Source organism: Astyanax mexicanus, chromosome 18 (assembly GCF_023375975.1).
Source record: "Astyanax mexicanus isolate ESR-SI-001 chromosome 18, AstMex3_surface, whole genome shotgun sequence".
Lineage (NCBI taxonomy): Eukaryota > Metazoa > Chordata > Actinopteri > Characiformes > Acestrorhamphidae > Astyanax > Astyanax mexicanus.
This window is the reverse complement of record NC_064425.1, coordinates 45,781,844-45,804,343: the sequence shown is the minus strand read 5'-3', so window position 1 is coordinate 45,804,343 and position 22,500 is coordinate 45,781,844. Positions and strand designations below refer to the sequence as shown.

The 22,500-nt window shown below is 38.4% G+C and overlaps 1 protein-coding gene across 4 annotated transcripts in view; it reads left to right on the top strand.

Moving 5' to 3' along the window:
* The window catches only part of nbeab (neurobeachin b), a 301,773-nt gene that overhangs the window by 121,545 nt on the left and 157,728 nt on the right, over positions 1–22,500 (top strand). For 3 of the 4 annotated variants that reach the window (XM_049466932.1, XM_049466931.1, XM_049466933.1), the window contains exons 33-35: positions 7,099–7,160; positions 16,050–16,114; positions 20,275–20,383. In XM_049466932.1, the coding sequence (XP_049322889.1) occupies positions 7,099–7,160; positions 16,050–16,114; positions 20,275–20,383 (236 nt within the window). Of the gene's footprint in view, positions 1–3,147; positions 3,672–7,098; positions 7,161–16,049; positions 16,115–20,274; positions 20,384–22,500 lie in introns of those variants that run through there. The other variant, XM_049466934.1, reaches the window with a different exon arrangement.

Below are 22,500 nucleotides of genomic sequence, written 5' to 3'. Positions count from 1 at the left end.
CATTACAGCATTACATTAAATACAAACAGCAAATTTACAAAAAACCAAAAGTTTTCCTTAAAACATCCTAATCCTAATCTCTCCTCCTCATCTGTGTTTAATAGAGTTATTATTATTATTATTATTATTATTATTATTATTATTATTATTATTATTATTATTATTATTTCTAGTTCTCATCATATTAATCAACACCTGGTTTGGTAAATTGTTAAATTCGTAAATGTGGTAAATCAGGTGAGCTGCTGACGGAACTGAACATAATAATAAACACATGCTGTCTGAGGAGCATCCAGGAGAAATCTGGAATCTCTACACTTTGTTCTTCAGCTCGGCTCACAGAATATAAAACATAGTTAAAAATGAGAATTCCTTCTTACGTTTTACTGTATTAATCTTTATCTGCATCTGTTTAAATCATATGTGGTGCTTTTTTTATATTGCTTTCATATTGCATATTGCTGAGATAAATGGATTGAACTTTTGCACATTACTGTACATCCTGTTCACAAACGTGCAGCAGTCCGGCTAATCCAGGCAGACCGGGCCGAGCTTCGGTACCACTTTATTCAGGCTAATGTAATCCTGCAGTCTCCTCAAACCTGCAGCCAGAGGATTACACTGCAGCACAAGCATCCAGCCTTTACACTGAGACACACTGTTAATGAAAGAAACACACACACACACACACATTTATACACATTTTACCAGCCAGGCTGCTGTCTGTAACTGGATGGTCCGCTTACTTATGTCTGTCCAGATTCAGCAGCTTCACACGTTGGATATAAAGTGCTGAAATCTGCAGTGAAGTGCCGATTTCACAGCCTTATTAGTGACCCAATAAAGCTCACTCACTTCCTGAATGACGTGATTGGTCAGCTGAGTTATTAGCTATGAAACCTGTCGGGCTGCTGCTCATAAGAAAAGTTGATGGCTTTTTTAAAATGGAACTGGAACTGGAACTGTGAAAATATAGCTTATATTTGGAATTTAAATAAATTTAAAAAAGGAATTGAGTGCACTTTTATATACACTATTACTTTTTATTAAACTTTGGGTTCTTACTTTTATGTTAACAGTTTTAGGGTCGACTGGAAAAGAGTAAAAGAACAATTTTGAAGACAAAAAAAAATCAAAGCTTCAAATAATAAATGAAAAATATTTGCTTTGAAAAGACTTTCAATGAGTTTCAATATTTCTATAAATATTTATAAAAGCATACAACACACTATGTGTATTATATATTTAGTATGCATTATGAATTATGAGGAATCATAATGCATCATCATCTGTGTTTAGAATGTGTCATATGTGAATACCAGGAAACTCAACAAAGCATGCTATAATTAACCACTTTAACCACTCATTAATTATACATATAATACATGTTATAATAGCTTTTACTAATTTATAATGTATTATAATGTGTTGTTGTACACTCCAAGTAAAGTGACAGAATCCATAATGGGAATATTGTATATTAATACTGACAGATGTATGATATTTTAACCCTGATGTGTAACAGAATATTACAGGCACTGCTTACGATGCATTATAATCACATTTTTTTTAAATATCTAGTAAACATGGCTATAAAGTGATATACATTTTTAGAAACATGTATAGCCATGTTTATTATGTTTATGAATTCATTATATGAGATATGAGAATGTTTATAGAGTCTAATAGACACCTTATTCATAGAAAGTGTTTCCAAACATTTTTTTGTACTTTGGTTTCTTCATTTTATCAGAGCTTTTTTTATCTAAAATGTTATTTTAAAACAAGTTCTCAGAAAATTAAACCATTAAAATAAAAACCATAAGAAACCCATTAAGATGAGAAACCCATTAAGTGTGTAAAAGACCCTTTAAAATCTGTGTAAAGTTCCTTAAAGGACTCTGTCCTTCACTTTAACTCATGAAGTTTCTGAATTACACATACTGATCATCCTTAGATAATCACTAAAGCACAGTGTGTGAATCTGTGTTCCTTAATCTCTTATTTACAGAATTTAGGAGAGCTTTAGTGTTATTTCTGGAGATAAAACTAAACTAGCTTCTTTTAAAAGTGTATTTTAAAGTTCTATATAAAATCTCTGTTCCAACCATTTAACAATTTAAACACTTAAATTAATGTTTTTCATTCCATATTCTATAGTTCTGACCTGATCTCTGGAACAAAAAGCTATGAAATTGTTTGTTTGTTGTTGTGTTTTAACCTTAAAATATTTAAACTCCAAAAAATAATAATAATGAAAATTAATGAGCTGCTCACGGAATTTATCTGATTAAATGTTAAACTCATTTCAGTTTATCTCAGTATTTAAATATTTATAAATAAGTCTGGGCTTTTATAGGTTGAAAGGAAATTAAATGAATTAACTATGCATAAAAAAATCAAGCTTCAAATAATTCATTGTTTTTTGACAGAAATGATTAAAAAGGACTAAAAAGCACAAAATTCTTAATAGTGCAAAAAAATAGATCTTTAGACAGTAATGCAGCCAGCAGATTTCAGGATAAAAGAAGAAAAGTTGTGCTGCTGTTGCTTTCTGACCTCAACCTGAAAAACTTATTCCTCACTTAAACAAATCCTGCTGTCCTTGATCAAGAAAACTGAAGCTGCAGTGAAGCATCTAAACTGTTTCTAATGCCAGGATTCATCTCGCCTCGTTTACAAATGACTTATTCTGCATTTCTCTCTGAAGCTCTGTGACCTTCAGCTCACACTTCAGGTCACCAGCGCTGTTTTTATTCTCGCTGTGCTTTATGTTTTATGATTTGTCATATTCTGCAGAGATGTCAAAATAAAACAGTGTGATGTATTATAATTAGAGAGATTTCAGAGCAGTGTTGTTCGATTAGTATTAATTAGCAGAAAAGATGCAGTATAATGTGATCTAGTGGTTTAGAGAATTTATTTAGTAGTTTATTCCCATTCACATTTATTTCCATTTTCAAAAAACTAAATACATCACAGAATTAAAATTTTTAATACTTTATTTTAAGTTAAATGTTTGTATTTTGCTTAGTATTCACATCTATCAGTCTATCTAGATTACAGAAAACTAAAGTTAATCTTGTGTAGTGATATTAGTGTTAAATTCTTTACTAATTAGGCAGCAGAGTTGAATAGGGTAGGGACAGTTTCTCCTGTAAATCTCGGTTATTTAGGAGCAGGATATTTTAGCAATTTAAACAGAAATATGTATTTGTTATTTCCTTCTCAGATACTAGTTTTTATCCTTCAGACTGAATCTTTATATCCTCTATACCTGTAGTTATACAGACACAGAGAGCTGCAGCATATAAGTTAGCATTCGTATGCTAGTGGTGGGTTACCTCAGCATGCTAATGCTAAGCTAACCTTTTTCAGCTGATATTTTCAAGCTTTAAACAGTCCTTCTGTCTCTGTGAACCTGCAGTAACTGTGAACAAGCTTAAACAAAGTGTCACTGAAAGCTTTATTTACTTCAGTTTAGAAAAGCAGAGTGTAAAAATAAACATTAGCTTTTTGTTTATTGTGGAAACTGCTACTGCTCTGCTAACGTAGCTAATTACTCTGCTAACTACACTGCTAGCTACACTGCTAGCTACACTGCTAGCTACACTGTTAGCTACACTGCACTGAGGGAGAGAAACACTGGAGAGGCACAGCTTCCTCAGATAGTGAGTATATAATTTCCTAAAATAAACAGTTTGTATGTTAAATTTTAATGTGTGGTGTTGCACTAGCTAATTAGCTAACTAGCGTTAACTTAGCCAGCTAGCTAGCTAACAAGTTTCTCACTCTTTTGCAGTTTTATATATATATATATATATATATATATATATATATATATATATATATATATATATATATATATATATATATAAACAATGAACATAAAGCTGATGGAGGAAACCATTTTTTTACTTTATTATGAACATCTCAGATTGGTTGTGGTGAGAATGTTTAGGTTTATGCTAGTTATCAAACCAAAACAGATGGAAAAACGCTCCAAATAAACAAACTTATCCGTATCATAGAAACCAACTACAGGTGTGAAAATGCTCTTTTTTACTTAACAAATTCTAATTCAGAAATCCGTACAACCAAGCTGAGATGTTTATAATAAAGTAAAAAAAAAAAAAAAGGTTTCCTCTATCAAGTTTTATGTTTATTCTTTATTCCAGCGCCCCACGTTACGGCTTTATTTCCCCTTAAACATATAAGTTCTATCATTTTAATGAACACCACTAATGTAAATAATTACATTTTACATTCATTCTTTCATTTTTTATTTACTTTTAAATATCCAATATAAAAACGTGCTTCTTAAGAAGAAGAAGTGTGATTAGTTAGTCACAGCAGTTAATCACAGAATATTGTTGTGATTAATCGTATTACATTTTTTTAATTGATTAACACCACTATATATATATAATTACCTCAGGATCTTCTATTAATTCGATTATTATTATATATTTTATATTGTAAATTTAATATTGAAAGCAATATTAAAGCTATACAGAAACACAAGCAGAACTATTTTGTAAACATTAAAAAAGTGTTAAAGAAAACGGAATATGTTTTCTATATTTTATTATAAATATTTTTCTTGGGAATTTAATTTTTAATTTGAGCTTCACTAATATAAACCTTTTCAAACAAAACTCATCCCAATCCCAGACACACAATCCTATAATCACTACTTCACTTCCTCTCCATCTTCAATTTTCCCTCTGCATCAACACCATCCTTCCTTCCATCCTTCCATCCCTCCGTTTCGACAGCAGCCCGAGTCAGAAGAAGAGAGGCGCCTGCTGTTTTATTATTTTTTCTTTTTTTTTCCACCTTTTTTTCACTTCCTCTCTGCTTACAGCTGAAATACTGTTCGCCGGTGCAAAAGGCGCCCCTATTTACCCATAATTACCCTCCATCCATCACCCGACACGGCACCAGGGGTCAAGCCCCTGCCCGGCCCCCCTCCAGACACTCGGTCACTGGGGGCAATTACGCCCTTTTCGCCCCTGGACGGCTCTCACACACTCAGAGTGGAGCACCAGGCCCCTGGGCTGGAACAGAGCGCTGGTTGTGAGCCGCTGACCGGCCCGAGTCTCCAGCGCCACTGTCCAGCCGGACAATGGCACGTTTCAGAGCCACGGGTTTAACTGGAAAAGCTCGGCACGGCGCTGTTTAAATAGAATGCATTTAGTTTGTGCAGCAGCGTGAGCCGGGGGTCACACAGCCACCTGACTTATGGACGGCCCTGTCCGCAGTGAGAGCGGGGTCACGGCTGTGAGGGGTCAGCCCGTGTACAGCATGGTGGGACGTAAACCCGGCCTCATAAATGTGAAAGAAGGATTGTGAGGGCGGCCCCTGGAACTCTCGCGCTCTGAGATATTACAGCGCTGCAGCTTCCGCGCTCTGAGCGCTCTGGAAGTGATCACTCATAGTTAAGAGCAGGTCTGAGTTACACACTGGCAGTTTAGAGAGAGGGCAGACCCTACTGACCCGCCATTCAGATACATATAGCATTATATAAGTAGTTCATGAGTGTGGTACAAACATATTATATATCCATAAAATAACTATAGACTTTACATTGTGAATTTAATATTGAAGACTATATTAAAGCTATACAGTGAGAGATTTTATCAACAACAAATTGTACTTTTATTAAGTTTTCAACATTGAGAGATTTTGTCAATAGCAAATACTGCTTTCTTTTTTCTCAACCTCATTTCCCTTGATGGTCATACGTCTCTGCAGATAGTCAACATTGCCTCATTTGTTTTTAAGTCATTCACTTTACACTGGTACTGTACACCAGTGCTGTTATATAATGTAGGCACATGTTTATCAGCTAAGGTTTTGACTGATAATTACACAAGTGTCTATCAGGAAATTTAGCAGCTATTGATTCAGCGTTATACAGCATGCATTTACTTAGTGGATAGAGGTGTATATTTGCGTTATACATAACTGTGTCTAAATAAAACACTAAATAAAAAACAAAAGAAAAAAAAAAAACAAATATGGTATGTTTGTGTTCCAACAACAAACATTTGAAGTGAAACTGAAGGTCATTTGCACTAAATGCCAAATTATCAAACATATTAAAAAATTTGAGACAGTAAATTATAGTATCTGATCATTTAATTTATTTATGTATTATGTAAATTATTTAATCACAAACTTGTCCAGTTAATATCTAGATCCAATTAATTCCAATTAATATCTAGCCCTAGAGGGCTGTGTTTCTTACTGAAACTGTAACTGCTTTGACTGTATTCATCAAAATCTAAAAACCAATCAAATAAATCGACTTTTTGAACTTTATGAGAGAGTTCATGTGAGTTCATTATTCATTATTTCTTTATTTTCTCTGAATTGCGTCTGCTGCATTGTTGCTTGGCGCCGTTGCTGCATTACGAGGATTTGGGACAGAAATGGCAAAAATTTATGGGCCTTGACATTATCTCACACTGACATGCAGAAGATGACCTCTCGCCCCTCTGAGAACTGTTAGCCATCTGACACACAGGCCTCCGACATGACAGCAGCTACAGGCAGCTCCGCTCTACACCAGCCTGAACACCCAGACTGTGTTTACAGCGTTAATCAGCGCTGAATCTCAGAGCCAGAGGACCTGCAGACTGTTATTACAAGGTTATGTGTGTGTGATGTGTGTAACAGGATGTGTAATGTTTGTAATAGAACATGAAACACATGTAACAAGATATGGAATGTGTGTAACGGGGTATGTAGTGTGTATAACAGGATGGATAATGTGCATAACAGGACGTGTAATGTTTGTAATAGAACATGAAACATATGTAACAGGATGTGTTTGTAACAGAATATGTAATGTGTGATGTGTAATAGAACGTGAAACGTATGTAATCTGTAATGTGTGTAACAGGATGTGTACAAGATGTTTGTAATAGGACATTAAATATGTAATAGGATAGGTGATATGTATTAGGGTGTGTAATGTGTGTAATAGGATGTATAACATTTGTAATAGGACATGTAATAGGGCATGTATTGTATTTAATAGTTGTGAAATGCGATATTAATGTGTTTTGTTTTCTTTCTGTTGTTCTCTAGGTCTAGTGTGTATGAAGTCCAGCACATCTGTGGTGGAACTGGTCATGCTGCTCTGCTCTCAGGTAAATTTCTCTCTGCTAGGGAAAGCAACACAATGGAAGAGGGGTAACACTTACCACGGCCGACATCTCCAAAAGTGCCTGAACACAACAGATTACACATTTCCTCACTAAATATCAGCAGTTTCCACGTATAAAGGACATTTTTTTGGCATTTGAAGGGCATTTAAATCCCATGTTCAGTAGTTTCTATTGTTTTAAAACTAGAAACAGGCGCCATACCTACAGCAGAAATAATCGTTGACTAATCGACTAAAATAATTGCTGGATTAGTCAACTACCAGAATAATCATAAGTTGCAGCCCTAAACCTTTCATCATACAGAGTTCCCCAATGATGGAACAAACTACCTTCCACTACAAGATCAGGAGCATCACTCCTTACCTTTAATACCCTCATAAAGACAGAGCTCTTCAAAGAGCACTTACTCTCCTCTAACTAACTACCTACTTCTAACCTCGTTTCCTTCTTCCCCTTCTTTTCTCCTCTATTTCACTATTTCCATTTTAACTCCTTTAGGCCCTGTCTAAAATGTTTTTTACCTTAAACTTCTATTACTCTATGTACATTAATATTGTAAGTTGCTTTGGACAAAAACTCTAATGTAATGTAACCAAATGTAATGTAATGTAATCTTACTTATTGAGAGATGTTCTATGCGATTCAGCCGACTCTAAAGCGCAGCCTCCCACCTGGACGACCCAAAGTAGCCTCACCTCGCTCGCCGTTGGAGCTCCGCCGCCCTCCTTTAACTCGTAGTGACATATTACAGTTCGCTGACCTCCCCGGTCTCTTGTTAAGCCTTCGCTTTCAAAAGGGTCAGGCTCCCAGTGTTGCCGTCAGAGGAGGAGATATTTAACATACCTTCTGTCAGCCCATCACTCTTGCCTGGGAAGTCCATAAGGAAACCATTATCCTGCTTTTTCTCCCTCTTGGAGAAACCCGCCGCTCGCAGAGCTGTAGAGCTTTCTGGAACCCAGCAGCATCTCTCCATCGTCCATATCTCTGACTCCCCCACTCAGGAGGAGATTTAGCTAACACGAATGCAGCTACGCACATCCATAGGAGCGCCTGATAAAAGCTCTCGGCCTCCAGACTGAGCGGCGCGAGTTCCGAATCCCGCTGTTTGGCCTCGTCTCCTTTTGAAGTTCCATTTTTTCTGGGCTTTTCTTGAGTTTTATCGCTAACGTCTGACTGATGCTGCCTGCCCGCACTCTGTTTGTTGGAGCTATTACTGAATCCAGGATCATTCGGCCCCTTTCCTACCTCCCTCCTCCCCCATGGCACAGATAGCATTACCGCGGCTCCAGAACTTCCTGCCATTAGAAAGCTCCCGGGGTGGAAGCAGGATCGGGCTATCGATCGGGCCGAGGGGGGCTGAAACCAGAGCCTGGGCTCAGTGTCCTTTTAGAGGCATCGGGGCCGGTGTGGAGCCGGCGCCCAGCAGCCACAGCCGGCACTCTGCTGGGCATGATTTACCACATGCTATTCCAAAAGAAAAGCTAAAGTGGCCCCCAGAAAATGAAAGGATTGATTTGGAGAAAGGCAATGTGATTTATTACAGTAACATCCAGTTTTATGGAATTTCTGAGCACTTTATATGTGGTTTATGTGCCGTTGTGTATGTGTGTGTGTGTGTGTGGGGGGGGGGGGTTCTAAACACTAAAATAAAGGTATCAAAAGGCTTCTGGTGGGCGTGGCATGCAAGAACAGCCTTTGATTAGCTGTCGATTCTTTTGATTTTTGGTTGGATGAATAGAAGAACTGACGTGTAAAGTTAGGTGTGAAGAACCTATTTCTAAAATTATAAAAATAAGTCTCAGTTTGGAAATACAGTTCAAAGACTGTGCACACAATACAGACAAAAGTATCTTTGTGGAAGTAAGAAGAGGAATTAAAGCAGCATTGTAAATTATACTGTTTCTGTTAGAGGAAATCTCTCTGCTGTCCAGGGAAGGCTACTAAATTAACAGGATAGTGAAGTCTGGATATTGGATGATCACCACCCTATATCATCCCCAACTTTCAGACCTCAAACAATGCAAAACAAGTTAAAATTCGCAAAGTTTTAAGAGTTCAGAAATCAATATTTGGTGGAATAACCCTGGTCTTTAATCACAGTTTTTTTTCATGCATCTTGGGATCATGTTCTCCTCCACCAGTCTTACACACTGCTTTTGGATAACTTTATGCTGCTTTACTCCTGGTGCAAAAATTCAAGCAGTTCAGTTTGGTGGTTTGATGGTTTGTGATCATCCATCTTCCTCTTGATTATATTCCAGAGGTTTTCAATTTGGTAAAATCAAAGAAACTCATAGTTTTTAAGCGGTCTCTATAGTTTTTTTGGCACTTTAAAAAAAAAAAAAAAGTAATTGAGTGTCAAAGATTTACCAGACACACAATAACCCGACGCCAAGAACTTAGTATGGTAGTATGAAACACACATCGGTTTGGGAATTCTTTGTGGAATTTATTTGTAAGCTGAACACTTTTGTAAAGGAAACATGTTCCAGAATAGACGCCCTTGCCTCGAGTCTAACAAACTCAAACTCTCCTCGCTTTCTCTCTCTCTCTCTCTCTCTCTCTCTCTTTTTCTTTCGTTCGTCTCTGATCTAATGTTCCCAGACAGCAGGGGTTTCGCTGTTCCGACCTTTTGCCCTGCTCTGGTTTGCAAACTGTCACTTTTATGAATAAATTAGTGATAATCATCTCGCTGTTTCTTTTTTTTTTTATTTATGCCTTCTAATCACCGCGATTCGTCAGAGGTTGTAGACAGCCGGTGTCTCCATCCAGTAAAGTGGCAGAAAGCGCAGTGGAGGTCACGAGGGTCGATTTTGTGTAACGGCTTAAACATACATAAGGGATGAAGCGTGGAGCCGAGGAGATTTACCGACAGAGGACCTCCAGATGTTGGAAGCAGTGGAGGGCAGATAAAAGCCAAGCGCTCCCTCTCGCTCCTGACAGCTCGGATTGAGACGCCGCAAATTCTCCAGCGCCCGTTAATGCTGAGCTCTAGAGAGAGAGAGAGAAAAGGCCTCAAACAGAAACTGGGCTGTGGCAGAGCAGCTCACAGTCTGGCAGGACTGGGGGACTTTTCCTCGTTTTATTGGATCAGAGTTCTCTGAGGTAGTTCACACTTTAGGACTTTCGTTTTCAGAGTTATAATGTGCCATAAAGTTGGTTATGGGTGTTTAGTATGACGTTTTGACAGTAGAGGAGACACTATATGTCCAAATACTTGTACAATATAGAATACCCCCTTATAATGAATGCATTCAACTTTTAGTATTAAGCTGCACTCACTGCTGACACAGGTGTGCAGATGCACTTACATACATGTACAGTGTATTTAGCCTATTGAGTGAAAAAAGTCTTCTTAAAAGTGTATTTCTCAAAAATAAAGGTGTCAGATACAGTAAACAATTCTGTTTTTATTTTTCGCGGATTGCATTTTACAGTTTCTAAATTTCACATGCAAGTTAACTTGCTGTTTTGTTGGCCGACTAAAATAAATAGCATTATTATATAGATTCCCAAACTAGTGCAGAAGGTGACGTCAGTTTTTGTACGGAACCCAAATTTCTATTTACTCTACATACTAAAAACTATTGATTTTGTTAAAAAATAAGGGAATCCCAAGCTTACTGTAAAGTGTTCAAACATAACATTTTTTATACCAAGCTGCTTGAATTTTTGCACCATATTTTTATATATTCTGCATTAAATGTAATCATTTTTGGATGAGTTAGGGGTTGGTCTTAAGTCAAGGTTTCTGTTTTCTCTTATTGCTGAATTCAATCAAATCCTCAAACCATTGCTTCAAAATCTAGTAGAAAGCATTCTCTCCTCAGTACAGTCAATTACTCCAACAAAAGCAGAATAAACCCCTTTTAACACCCTTAATTTGGGAAGAAAGAAGAATTAGGCAGGTGTCCCGATTTCTTATAATATCTATATAATGTAACTGCCCTGTTCATTATCCTTTATCCTTTATCACAAACATGTTCCTTCAAAGCAGCTGCTGTGAAACTAACAGAGATTTGGCTAAACTCTCCTTCACTGGGCTTCCAAATCTCGCATCCAAGTGTTGGCCCAATCTCCAGGAGATCACGAACTCCATCCCTACAGTTTCTCAACTCCAGATGCTACAGCCATCTACTGTATCTGTTAAACGATGAATCAGAACTGGCAGCTTGTGTTCTCTAAACACCTTTCGTTTTCCAGTGAGGTGCGTTCAGAACTGTTTAACAGGCTCAGGTTTGCACTTTGCACTTACTATGTTTGGTACCAGATCTTCAACCTTTCTTCAGTTTGGTCGAAACCAAAAAAATAAGATGCAGCAAATCACATTCTAGCCCACATTTGGACCAGAATAGAGACAGTTGGTCTCCATCTGAGATCAACTGAACCATGATTTTAATGATTTGCAGTGCAAATGATGTTCATCCATTGACTTTCAGATCAGTTACAGAAAACTGAAGCAGGCTATGATAACCCATTCAACAACAGAACAAGAAAAAGAGCTGGTCTTATGCCAAAATCCTCTTCATGTGCTCCTGTGTTGTACATCAGTATAGGTACAAGAGATTACACTGGTGATTTGCGTGTCTACTGTTACTGTAGAGAAACCCATATTCATAGTACCAGTAATATTAAATACCTAAAAACTAAAAAGGAAACTATATGCAAGTAGATATTAGGCAATAAAAAAGTGTTGGGCTTCACAAGCATCTGATTAGTTGGAGGGCAGAGAAAACAGCAGTTAAAATTACACTTATGAAGCCGATCAGGGGCTTCGCTAACCACAAGTACCTCCAAAAAAATAGTGCCAGCTCCCCTAAAAGTGAAAGTAAAAAGTTTTTGTTCTTTTTTTTAATACAGACGTGTGTCTGTTTTTTAAGGGGTGGTGTGGCTATTTTGGCTTGTTTAACACTTTTTTTGTTTACATCGTATTGCTTAATTGTCTTGTTTTCGATATTGATCTACAATGCAGAAAAAAAATATTAAATGCAAAATTCTGTATAAACAGAATTAAAATGAATCCAACTGGAATCTGAGGAATCACTTCTTCTGCTCCATCACACCAGGAAAGATGTGATGTGGTGGTGTCCCAATACCACTGTCTATATAGTGTATAAAACAGTGTTTTTGGCAACTCAATATTTGGTAATACAGTACAGGCCAAAAGTTTGGACACACCTACCTCCCTACCTAAGTTTGTTTTCTTTATTTTACAACTATTTACATTGTAGATTCTCACTGAAGCATCAAAACTATGAATGAACACGTGGAGTTTTATGTACTTACCAAAAAAAAGGTGAAATAACTAAAAAAACATGTTTTATATTCTAGTTTCTTCAAAATAGCCCCCCTTTGCTCTGATTACTGCTTTGCACACTCTTGGCATCATTCTCTCAATGAGCTTCTTTAAGAGGTGGCCACCTGAAATGAAAAGTTTTCCAACAGTCTTGAAGGAAGGAGTTCCCAGAGGTGTTTATTAGCACTTGTTGCTCCTTTGTCTTCTTCACTCTGTGCTCCAGCTCACCCCAAACCATCTGGATTGGGTTCAGGTCCGGTGACTGTGGAGGTTCAGCTCATTTTTTATTAAGTACATAAAACTCCACATGTGTTCATTCATAGTTTTGATGCTTCAGTGAGAATCTACAATGTAAATAGTCATGAAAATAAAGAAAAAGAGAAGGTGTGTCCAAACTTTGGCCTGTACTGTATGTTTATCGTAACTCTACAGGGAGGGCTAAAGTATAGTATATTTATAGTATTGTCACACTCTTCTCCAGTGTGTTTTACTGGATCTCAGGGTGCCTAAACACACTTATATCTCTGGAGCACTCCTCCACCTCCTCACTCTCCTCCATCTACATGAGGGATTGAGTTTCCTGGCTCAGGAGATGCATGTGTGCGCTAATTCACTCCCCAACCCGATCCAGCTGCCCCACGATCAGGCCGAACTGCAGAGTCTGAAGAAAGAAAGGAAGGAGGAAAGTAAACACGGCGAGACGCGACATGAAAGAGCTTTAGAGTGTCTGTCCCCAGAGCCTCTCCAGAGCACAGAGCGGCTCGGGATTTGGCTCGGCTGTCTGAGACGAGTCTGATGTTGGTCTGATGTCATTTTCTTGGCAGGCCGGCGCCCCCCCCCCCTCGAACGCCTGGGTGTGTTTCCGTGTTTGTTTTTGTCACGTGAGCACCTCTCGGCTGGAGCGGGGGCTCGGAGCAGGAGGAGGAGGTTGTAAAGGGTAAGGGTAGTGGGTAGTGTAGCAGAATGAGAGGGGCAGGGGGAGACCGGGGGGGTCAGAACCAACATTTGGAGACCAGATGCACCCTGCCGTTGTTTCTCTGTATCAGCTTAGCCTGGTAGTATAGAGTACAAGTTCAGGTTTATTTGGCTGGAATTGAACTATCTGTCCATCTATCTATCTACAGCTCTGTAAAAATGAAGAGAGCGCTTCAAGTTTCTGAATCAGTTTTTTTTATTTTGCTATTTATAGGTTTATGTTTGAGTAAAATGAACATTGTTGTTTTATTATATAAACTACTTACGACATTTCTCCTCTATCTATCTATCTATCTATCTGTCTGTCTGTCTGTCTGTCTGTCTGTCTGTCTATTTATGAACATTACTATAGGGATATATATAATTCTTTTTTTTATGATTTTATGATAATATGCCTGGTTAAGTGGTTCAGTGGTGGACTTACTGGTGTGCTTTGGGTCATTGTCCTGCTGCAGAACCCAAGTACGCCCAAGCTTAAGGTCACAAACTGATGGGCAGACATTCTCCCTCAGGATTTTTTGTATCTTTGTCTGTTATTAAGTCCGTATTGTAATCTAATGTAAATGTAATTGTAAAACCTAAAAATTTAAATACTTTTTAATGGCACTGTAATTACCAGTCAGAGAACCCTTTAATTTCTGGCGGTCCACTCACCATCCAGTAACTTAAAAACATCCACACACACACACACACACACACTAAAATCCTGGCCCTCCAGACCCAGTCTAAAGTAACAGGAGCTTTAAATCCAGGAAACTACTGACCTATCAAAAGCTCCAGGATGCCACTTTCAAAGTGTTGTGATTCTCTGGTGTTTTGCGAAGATTTTTGAGAGCATCACTCAGGTTTCTCCTCTGGGCACCTGAGCTGCTCCACTCTCAGCCGTCTCTCCTTCACCTCCAGACCCGGGAACATTTTTCAGCTTCTCTCTCTTTCTTTTTCCTCCTCTGTTTCTTTTGAACCTCCACCCAGACTGTGCTCCTTTCCCCCCTGCGCTCATACCTTTAACAGCGAACAGGAGAGCAGCAGAATTTTCCCACAGTGAGCGGCCCGGCTCCCAAACAGCCCCATAATCAGCTCCAGACCCGTGTATATATACAGAGAGAGAGAGAGAGAGAGAGACTACCCCCGGGTCTCAGCAGCCCTCCAGGCGAGTGGAGCCAGAGGCTCTATGGGTCGGGGTCTTCAGTGGTCTGTCACTTGGTTGCTCTGAGAGGAAATGGCTGTGTTTGAGGGGCGAGGGGATACGGTTTCACTCCACAATTACATCTCTCCTGTGTTTACGGATCTGTTCTCGCGGCGCCCGCACTCGCAGAACTTTTTATAGCTCCGGCTCGCTCTCGCAGATCCGTGACCTTCCAGTCATCTTCCCTTTTTGTCAAATCCAGAGCCGTCAGCGTTGCTCCGTGTTTGAAGTGTGGTTTGGGCTGCAGCGTAATGCTTGGCACGAACGTATGGAACCACATTTTTAGAAGTTTTGCTGCTACTGGTGCAGTTTTATAGGCCTGTGTGGAGCTGTTTTACTGTACTGTACTGACGAATAGATTTACTACACAAATTCTTGTAGTCTTGTAGTTGACAGCGACTATACCTCATCATAAGTTATTATTAAATAACACTTATTTGGATGGTTCATTATAGATGCTTCATACATACTCAACTAACATTTAACTGCATATCTTATAAATGCAACTTAACTCTAAACTAAATGCAATTGATTATGTATAGAGTTTAACCCTACATCAAACTCTAATCTTAAGTTTAACCGTAACCATGAATCAACCCTTAAACCAAACCCTAACGTTTTACACAAAACCATTCATACTCAGCACTCATCCACACACTGGCGAGATGCAGCAGCCAATAGCACACAGCATACTCTCAACCGGAAACAACCGTCCACCTGGAGATCTGCATCGGACACTACAGCATTTTACCCAGGACAGAGTGCCGATTAATATCTGAGCACACAGTCCTACATACATTTACACACACAATCCTTACATACATACCACAGACACACAAAAACACCAGATTAATTTTAGAGTACCAATTTTTCTCGGCAATTTAGAGTAACCAATTTACCTGATCTCCATGATTTTGTACTGTCGGAGGAAACCCATGCAGACACAGGGAGAATATGAAAACTCCACCCAGATAGGGACTTGAACCCAAGACCCCAGTGCTGGGAGAGGCGAATGTGCTAACCACTAAGAATTGCATTTAATACTGTATATATTCAGTTTAATGTTAGTTGAAAGTTAGCTGAGCATCTATGAGGACTCTCCAAATATAACAAACCATCCAAATAAAGTGAAAGAGTTTATCATTTTAAACATTTATGAAAGTGAGTAAAAAACAATTATAAAACAAATCATTTTATAGCATTCCTATTGGTCAATTTATAATGAATTATTGTGTAGTGTAAAAAAAAAAATCCTGATTTTCCAGAAGACAGAGGAAACTTTTTTTTGGATCATGAGTGGATTTGCTTGATTTAATTATAGACAGCTATCAAAATTATTAATTTTATTCCAGATTGTATTTTTGTTAATGGTCCATTTAATTCTAATTTTGCCTCTGATTCTTTTGTTTTGTAGGAATGGCAGAACTCTATCCAGAAGAACGCTGGTCTGGCCTTTATTGAGCTCATCAACGAGGGGAGGTAAGATTTCAGCGCTGCTCTGTCTGATCCTGAACTCCGTCACTGAGCGGCTGCATTACCTCTCTCTGTGCTGCTCACTGGGCCGGTCTAGTTACCACAGGGGTTTCTGGGGTTTCTGGGGGGGGCGGATGGAGGCTAGATTAGCTGTAAGCCTCTTGCCCCTGTAGTGAGGGAGGCAGGAGGAGGGGGGTAAATTAAAGGAGGCAGGCGTGCAGTAAAGAACGAGGGGTATAAATCCTGCAGTGTTTCTCAGAGTGGGCATCACATCTAACAGAGCTTCAAACTCACTGATTCTTTTATCTTCTGTTACTTTTAAAACCCTTTAAAACTCAAAACTTAGTTTCACCAAACTTACATATTAGGTTCTTAATATTGTCATAGTGTAAGTTTTTATTTGTTTAGTGTAATTTGTTTACTAACAGTTTGTAAATGATTAGCAGTTAATAAACACTTTACAGTAGTTAGTGTATTATCTGTATTTACGGAGTCGTTTATAATGTGTTTACTGAATAATTTCTAGTATTCACTTATACAGTGGTTTCAATGAGATTTAGGTCTTTAGGACTTTAACTGAATCTGTCAGGAAATACCCAGGCAGGGAGACGAGGAGGCGGACGCAAGTGCAGGTAGGAACCGAAGATAAATAATTTATTAAATAAATAACAAATAAACAAGGAAACAAGGAATGAGAAACACAAAAAAAGAAACACAAATAACCAATAACAAACGAGCGATGATAATAATAAACAAACAGGGAATATATATATAAGGGAAATAAACTATAAACGTGAAAACAAGAAATAAACGAGAAACAAATGACTAAGGTTATATACAGGGAGCTAGGGAACATGGAGCTAAACAAGAAACTAAACTAGACAAGGAGAACTAAACTAAGCAGGGCAAGGGAGAAAACAATGGAAATAAACAGGAAACTAGAAATATACACAAGAGATAAACAGAGGTAAACACAGAGCAAGGACTAGGGCTATGAAACGCGGTGAAACAACAGAGAGACAAAACAACAGGGGAAGGTGCAAAGACCGACGGAGACAAAGTGGCAGAGGAGTGCTTTATAGTAACATGAAACACACTAGAATTGGAAACACCTGGGGAAGGGGCGGAGCTACAAATGAGAAACAGGTGGGAAAGTACTGAGACGGGAGACACAGGGGAGCACAGGTCACGTGGGGAAGACACACAGAGACACGAGACGAGGCCAAGATGTGACAGAATCATTCTAACACATGAATATTCTCTGATCTAAATCATTATAGCTCCACTGTAGCTTGGCTGTATGTTTAGGGTCATCGTCTTGCTGGAAGGTAAATCTCCTTCCCAGGGTTATTCCACCAAATATTGATTTCTGAACTCTTAAAACTTTATGAATATGAACTTGTTTTCTTTGCATTATTTGAGGTCTGAAAGTTAATTTTCTGTAAATAAATGCTCTGAATTACAATATTAGATATACAATAGTTTATAGAATAAGACAACAATGTTCATTTTACTCAAACATAAACCTATAAATAGTTCAATCAGAGAAACTGATTCTGAAACAATATGTAAACTATGTGTGTGTGTGTGTGTGTGTGTGTGTGTGTGTGTGTGTATTGTGTCAGTGTGTCAGGTTCACACAGGGTAATTTTTCTGCAGAGCTGATCAGGGCTCAGCCTGCATATCCATCTGTTGACCCATCTGTCCCCCTCCCACACACTAATACACACACACTAATACACACACACACACACACACACACTAATACACACACACTAATACACATATGCACACACACAAAGAAACACACACTCTGAGCTCTTGGACAAAGAGTCTGAGTCAGCAGTGACAGGCGCTGTCCAGGGTGCTGGCACGTCGATCACTCTGCCCACTCTACAGCTGTAGTTGTGCACACCTGTTAGTTATGAGTGGCCTGGAGTGAGATGATGAAGAGCACTTTTTACTGTAACATTACTGTAATATAACCAGTTCCAAACACTAATCACCATCATCACCATCATCATCATCATCATCATTCACCCAACACACAACAGACTGACAGCGCTCCAGCCCTGGGGGAGGACACACAGCCGGAGTAAAGCTCAAAACTATGAATGAACACGTGTGGAGTTTTATCTACTTAACAAAAAAAGGTGAAATAACTAAAAACATGTTTTATATTCTAGTTTCTTCAAAATAGCCCCCTTTGCTCTGATTACTGCTTTGCACACTCTTGGCATCATTCTCTCAATAAGCTTCATTTAAGAGGTGGCCACTTGAAATGAGAAGTTTTCCAACAGTCTTGAAGGAAGGAAGGAGTTCCCAGAGGTGTTTATTAGCACTTGTTGCTCCTTTGTCTTCTTCACTCTGTGCTCCAGCTCACCCCAAACCATCTGGATTGGGTTCAGGTCCGGTGACTGTGGAGGTTCAGCTCATTTTTTATTAAGTACATAAAACTCCACATGTGTTCATTCATAGTTTTGATGCTTCAATGAGAATCTACAATGTAAATAGTCATGAAAATAAAGAAAACGCACTGAAAAAGAGAAGCTGTGTCCAGACTTTCGGCCTGTACTGTATACAATATGTGTGGGAGTTGTTTAGACTATAAGAAAACATACTTTGATCATTTAAATTCATACACTAAAAAAATAGTACAGATTTGAACTAAAAGAGTATAGAGCTTGTCTCTGGGGCTGTACTTTACATTGAGGTACAATAAAGTACCTTTCAGTAAAAATAATTTTTTATACCCATGTTTTTTTTGTGCCTGTAAAGATTATAAACATTATAAATATTATCATCAACTGAATATAAGAAGAACAAGAACTTGATGATCCAAAACTGTCTGGATTTCAGATAATAAGTGTGCAAAATAGTAAAACAAATAAAAGTACTAATTTTAAGTCAACATTTAATTTATATAAATAAAATATATATAAAAATATATAAAATAAGTAAAAAGATAATAGTAAAAGTAAAGTAAAATGTTAAGAATGATAAAAAAATAATTAAATGAATAATAGAACTAAGAACAAGAATGAACATATAAAACATTATAATCAAAAAATAAAAGTAATAATAAATGAATAAAAATAAATAAAAAACTAAAACTATTAAAATAAGAAAAAGACAAACTAAAAAACAAAACATTAAAAACAATAACAGGATTGTTTTAAATGATGTGAGATTAGATTAAACAGTCGACAGTCTTTATTTACAGATTTGCACAGTTGACGTCTTTTGAAAGGATCATGAGTTAATACCACAGAGCACTTGTGTATATCAGAAGGCTTGTAGGAGTTTAAAATGCTTTTCAAACATGCGGTTTTTAGGTGACATTTTCCTTTTACAGCCCGGCTCTGCCACTGCGTTTATAAAGACCTTGTGAGAGGAGACCTTTCCTGTCTCAGTCTGGAAGCTCTAAATGCCAATAGAAAGCCGCTGCTGTTGTGTTATGGCTTTTATTTGAATAAATAGCGTAAGGTGTGACAGAAAAATGAAGTGTAATTTGCACTCTGTCGTCTCTGCCGTTCCGGCGAAGGGAGCCGAGGCCTGCCCCAGTTTTAATTCCGACCTTCCTATTATTAGCAGGGAAAATAGGTTGTTTACAGCCTGTTTTTCCTTCTTCAGCTCAAAAAGCTAATTCAGTGCTTGTCAACACTTCAGCAGGAGCGTGCGTTTGATGAATGCGGCTTTAGATTAGACGTAAATGCAAATTACACTCTATACCACTCGCCTTAGAGGAGCATCGGCTCCGCATAATTAAAACAAAGCCGCTTTAACGGCGTGTAAAATAGGTCGTAATCTCCACACTGTAGCCCTCCAGCCGTAACAAATGAGCGTTTTTAATGAGATGCGAGTGTGATGTGTGATCGGTGGTGTGATGGTCAGTGAGGAGATGTGGTTAGTTTTAAATACTCAGTTCATTATTATGGTTCACAGTTTTACCCCGGCCTTAGACATGAAACATGAGTGAAACACGAGATTCTTGATTATAATTAATTTATTTTTTACTTTTTTTGTACCTTAATATAAAGTACAGCCCCAGCAACAAGCTTTGTACTCTTTTAAGTACAAATCTGTACTTATTTTTCTTATTTTTCTGCACCTTTTCATATCATATTTTTTCTCTTACACATTTTTTACCCTTTTCTCTCTGATAGGCTCCTCTGTCATGCCATGAAGGACCACATTGTTCGCGTGGCCAACGAAGCCGAGTTCATCCTGAACCGCCAGCGAGCCGAGGACGTCCACAAACACGCTGAATTTGAGGTATTTAAACCTAAAGCTGAGATGCCTTCATCATCACCATCATTCCAGAACTTCACTTGGTTTTTGAGGGATTTTTATCCAATTATCCCTAAAATGTTAGTGGTATTAAGTTCCCATCTACTGTCTGAATCTTCCCCGTCAAACGGCACCAACCAGTCTGAAAGCGTGAGCTCTCACGTGCCCTTCTCAGACACGTGAAGTCACCACATCTGTTTGAGCGGCTGCATGCAGGGATGTAGAGCAGCTGAATGCTCAGTATTATTCTGTGTCTATAAGATGCCAGATGTTTGCAATTGGCCGGCGGTGCTGTGAGTCAACAGGAATCAGGATCTCAGTGTGGAGTGGTCACCAGCCTCCATCTGTAGATCCACCACCCTTTCTTCTAGAGAGGGTAATGGGACCAGTGGTGCTGTATTGGATTCCCAGTAAACTCTATGGGTGTTTTATACTAAATAAAGAATAAATTCTGGACACTTAAACAGTGGTTTTGAGTGGCTGCTGGTTTTACATACAGAACATATGCTGGTCTGAACTACAGTGTTTCACGGCAGAATTCAATGTGCACCTCAACTCTCCTGTTTCCACCAGAACTGTCCAAATTATTGTGGTTCAGTTTTATTGCCCAACCCCTGTAGGTATTGCACCATCAGCTGAGTGACATTACTGAAATTATTGTTGTGAATCATGTAAAACTGCAGAGTGTTTGAGTGCTATAAAATATATAAAATGTCAATTTTGAATTTTATTCATAATAAAACACAGGATAGAACACAGGAAACATGGAAAACATACACTTGAGGTTAGACAGAATTTGCAACTAACTCACATGACTGGGTAAAAACAGCATTTAAGAGAAGCAGAGTCTGTTTTAGGAGCAAAGATGGGAAGAAGTTCACCAATCTGCCAAAAACGTAATCTATAATCCATGGAACAATTTCATAAAAATGTTCCTCAACAAAAAAGGCAAAGACTTTGGAATCACACCATCTACAGGACATATTATCAAAAGATTTAGAGAATCTGGAGAAATCCCTGTGTGTTAGGGACAAGGTGAACGGTCCATATTGGATGTTGGTGATCTTCGGGCCCTCAGGTGGCACACAGTGTTGGGCACGTTACTTTAATAATATATAATTAGTTATAGTTGCTAGTTACTAACTGAGTTACTCCACTATAAAAGTAACTAGTTACCAGTAAAAGTAACCATTGCATTACTTTTGTGTTACTCGCCCCCGTAACCCCCACCCCCCGGCCCCCACCTTCTCAGAGCGTGTTTCATAAGCCAGATGAATAGAGCGCACGACAGCAAAGACAACAATCATTGCTTAGGCGTTTATCTCATCCTCCCCTCCCTTGTGACTCACACACACAACGCACACACACACACACACACTTTCGCCTTTGTCTGAATGCTGAAGTAAAAAAAAAAGTCATTGAGCGGCTAAAGTAACGTGCAGTAACGGGGTGTAATGGGGAAATGGTAACGGTGTTATAGTTACAGTCAGAGTAATTAGTTAGATTACTCATTACTGAAAAAAGTAACAGCTTTAGTAACATAAAATACTTTTTATGGTACTGTATACATTTAAAAATGTACTAAACTTATGCACACAGCTTTGTAAAAACATAATTATTAAGCATCCTCACTCTAAAACCAGCATATTCAATAGCTTAAGCAAATACTAAATACTACTGGGAAATCTAACCATCAGCAGCTGATTTTATCATGACTACTAACTCTAATCCCCCTGCTGTAATCCCAGGGGTCAGTGATCTGGGGAGAAATCTCATTACATGAACTGGTTATCTGTGTGTGTGTGTAGCCTACATGTGAAACATACAGGCAACTGTGAAAATCCCCACAAAACCCTGCAGTGGGGGTGGCCCTATAATCCAGCCCTTCCTCTCCCAGTGGAGATTAATCCCCCCATATTAGCCCAAAATACAGAGATTTAATAACTTCCCTCCAATCTGCACATTAGCCCCCACATTCTCACCGAGTTAAAGCCCAGTCTCTGGCGATGGCTTTTCTCCCACGTCTTCAACGTTTAGCTTTTTAATCAGGAGGCTGTAGAAAACTCCACTCATTAACAGCTTTAACTGGAGGAGAATTAACA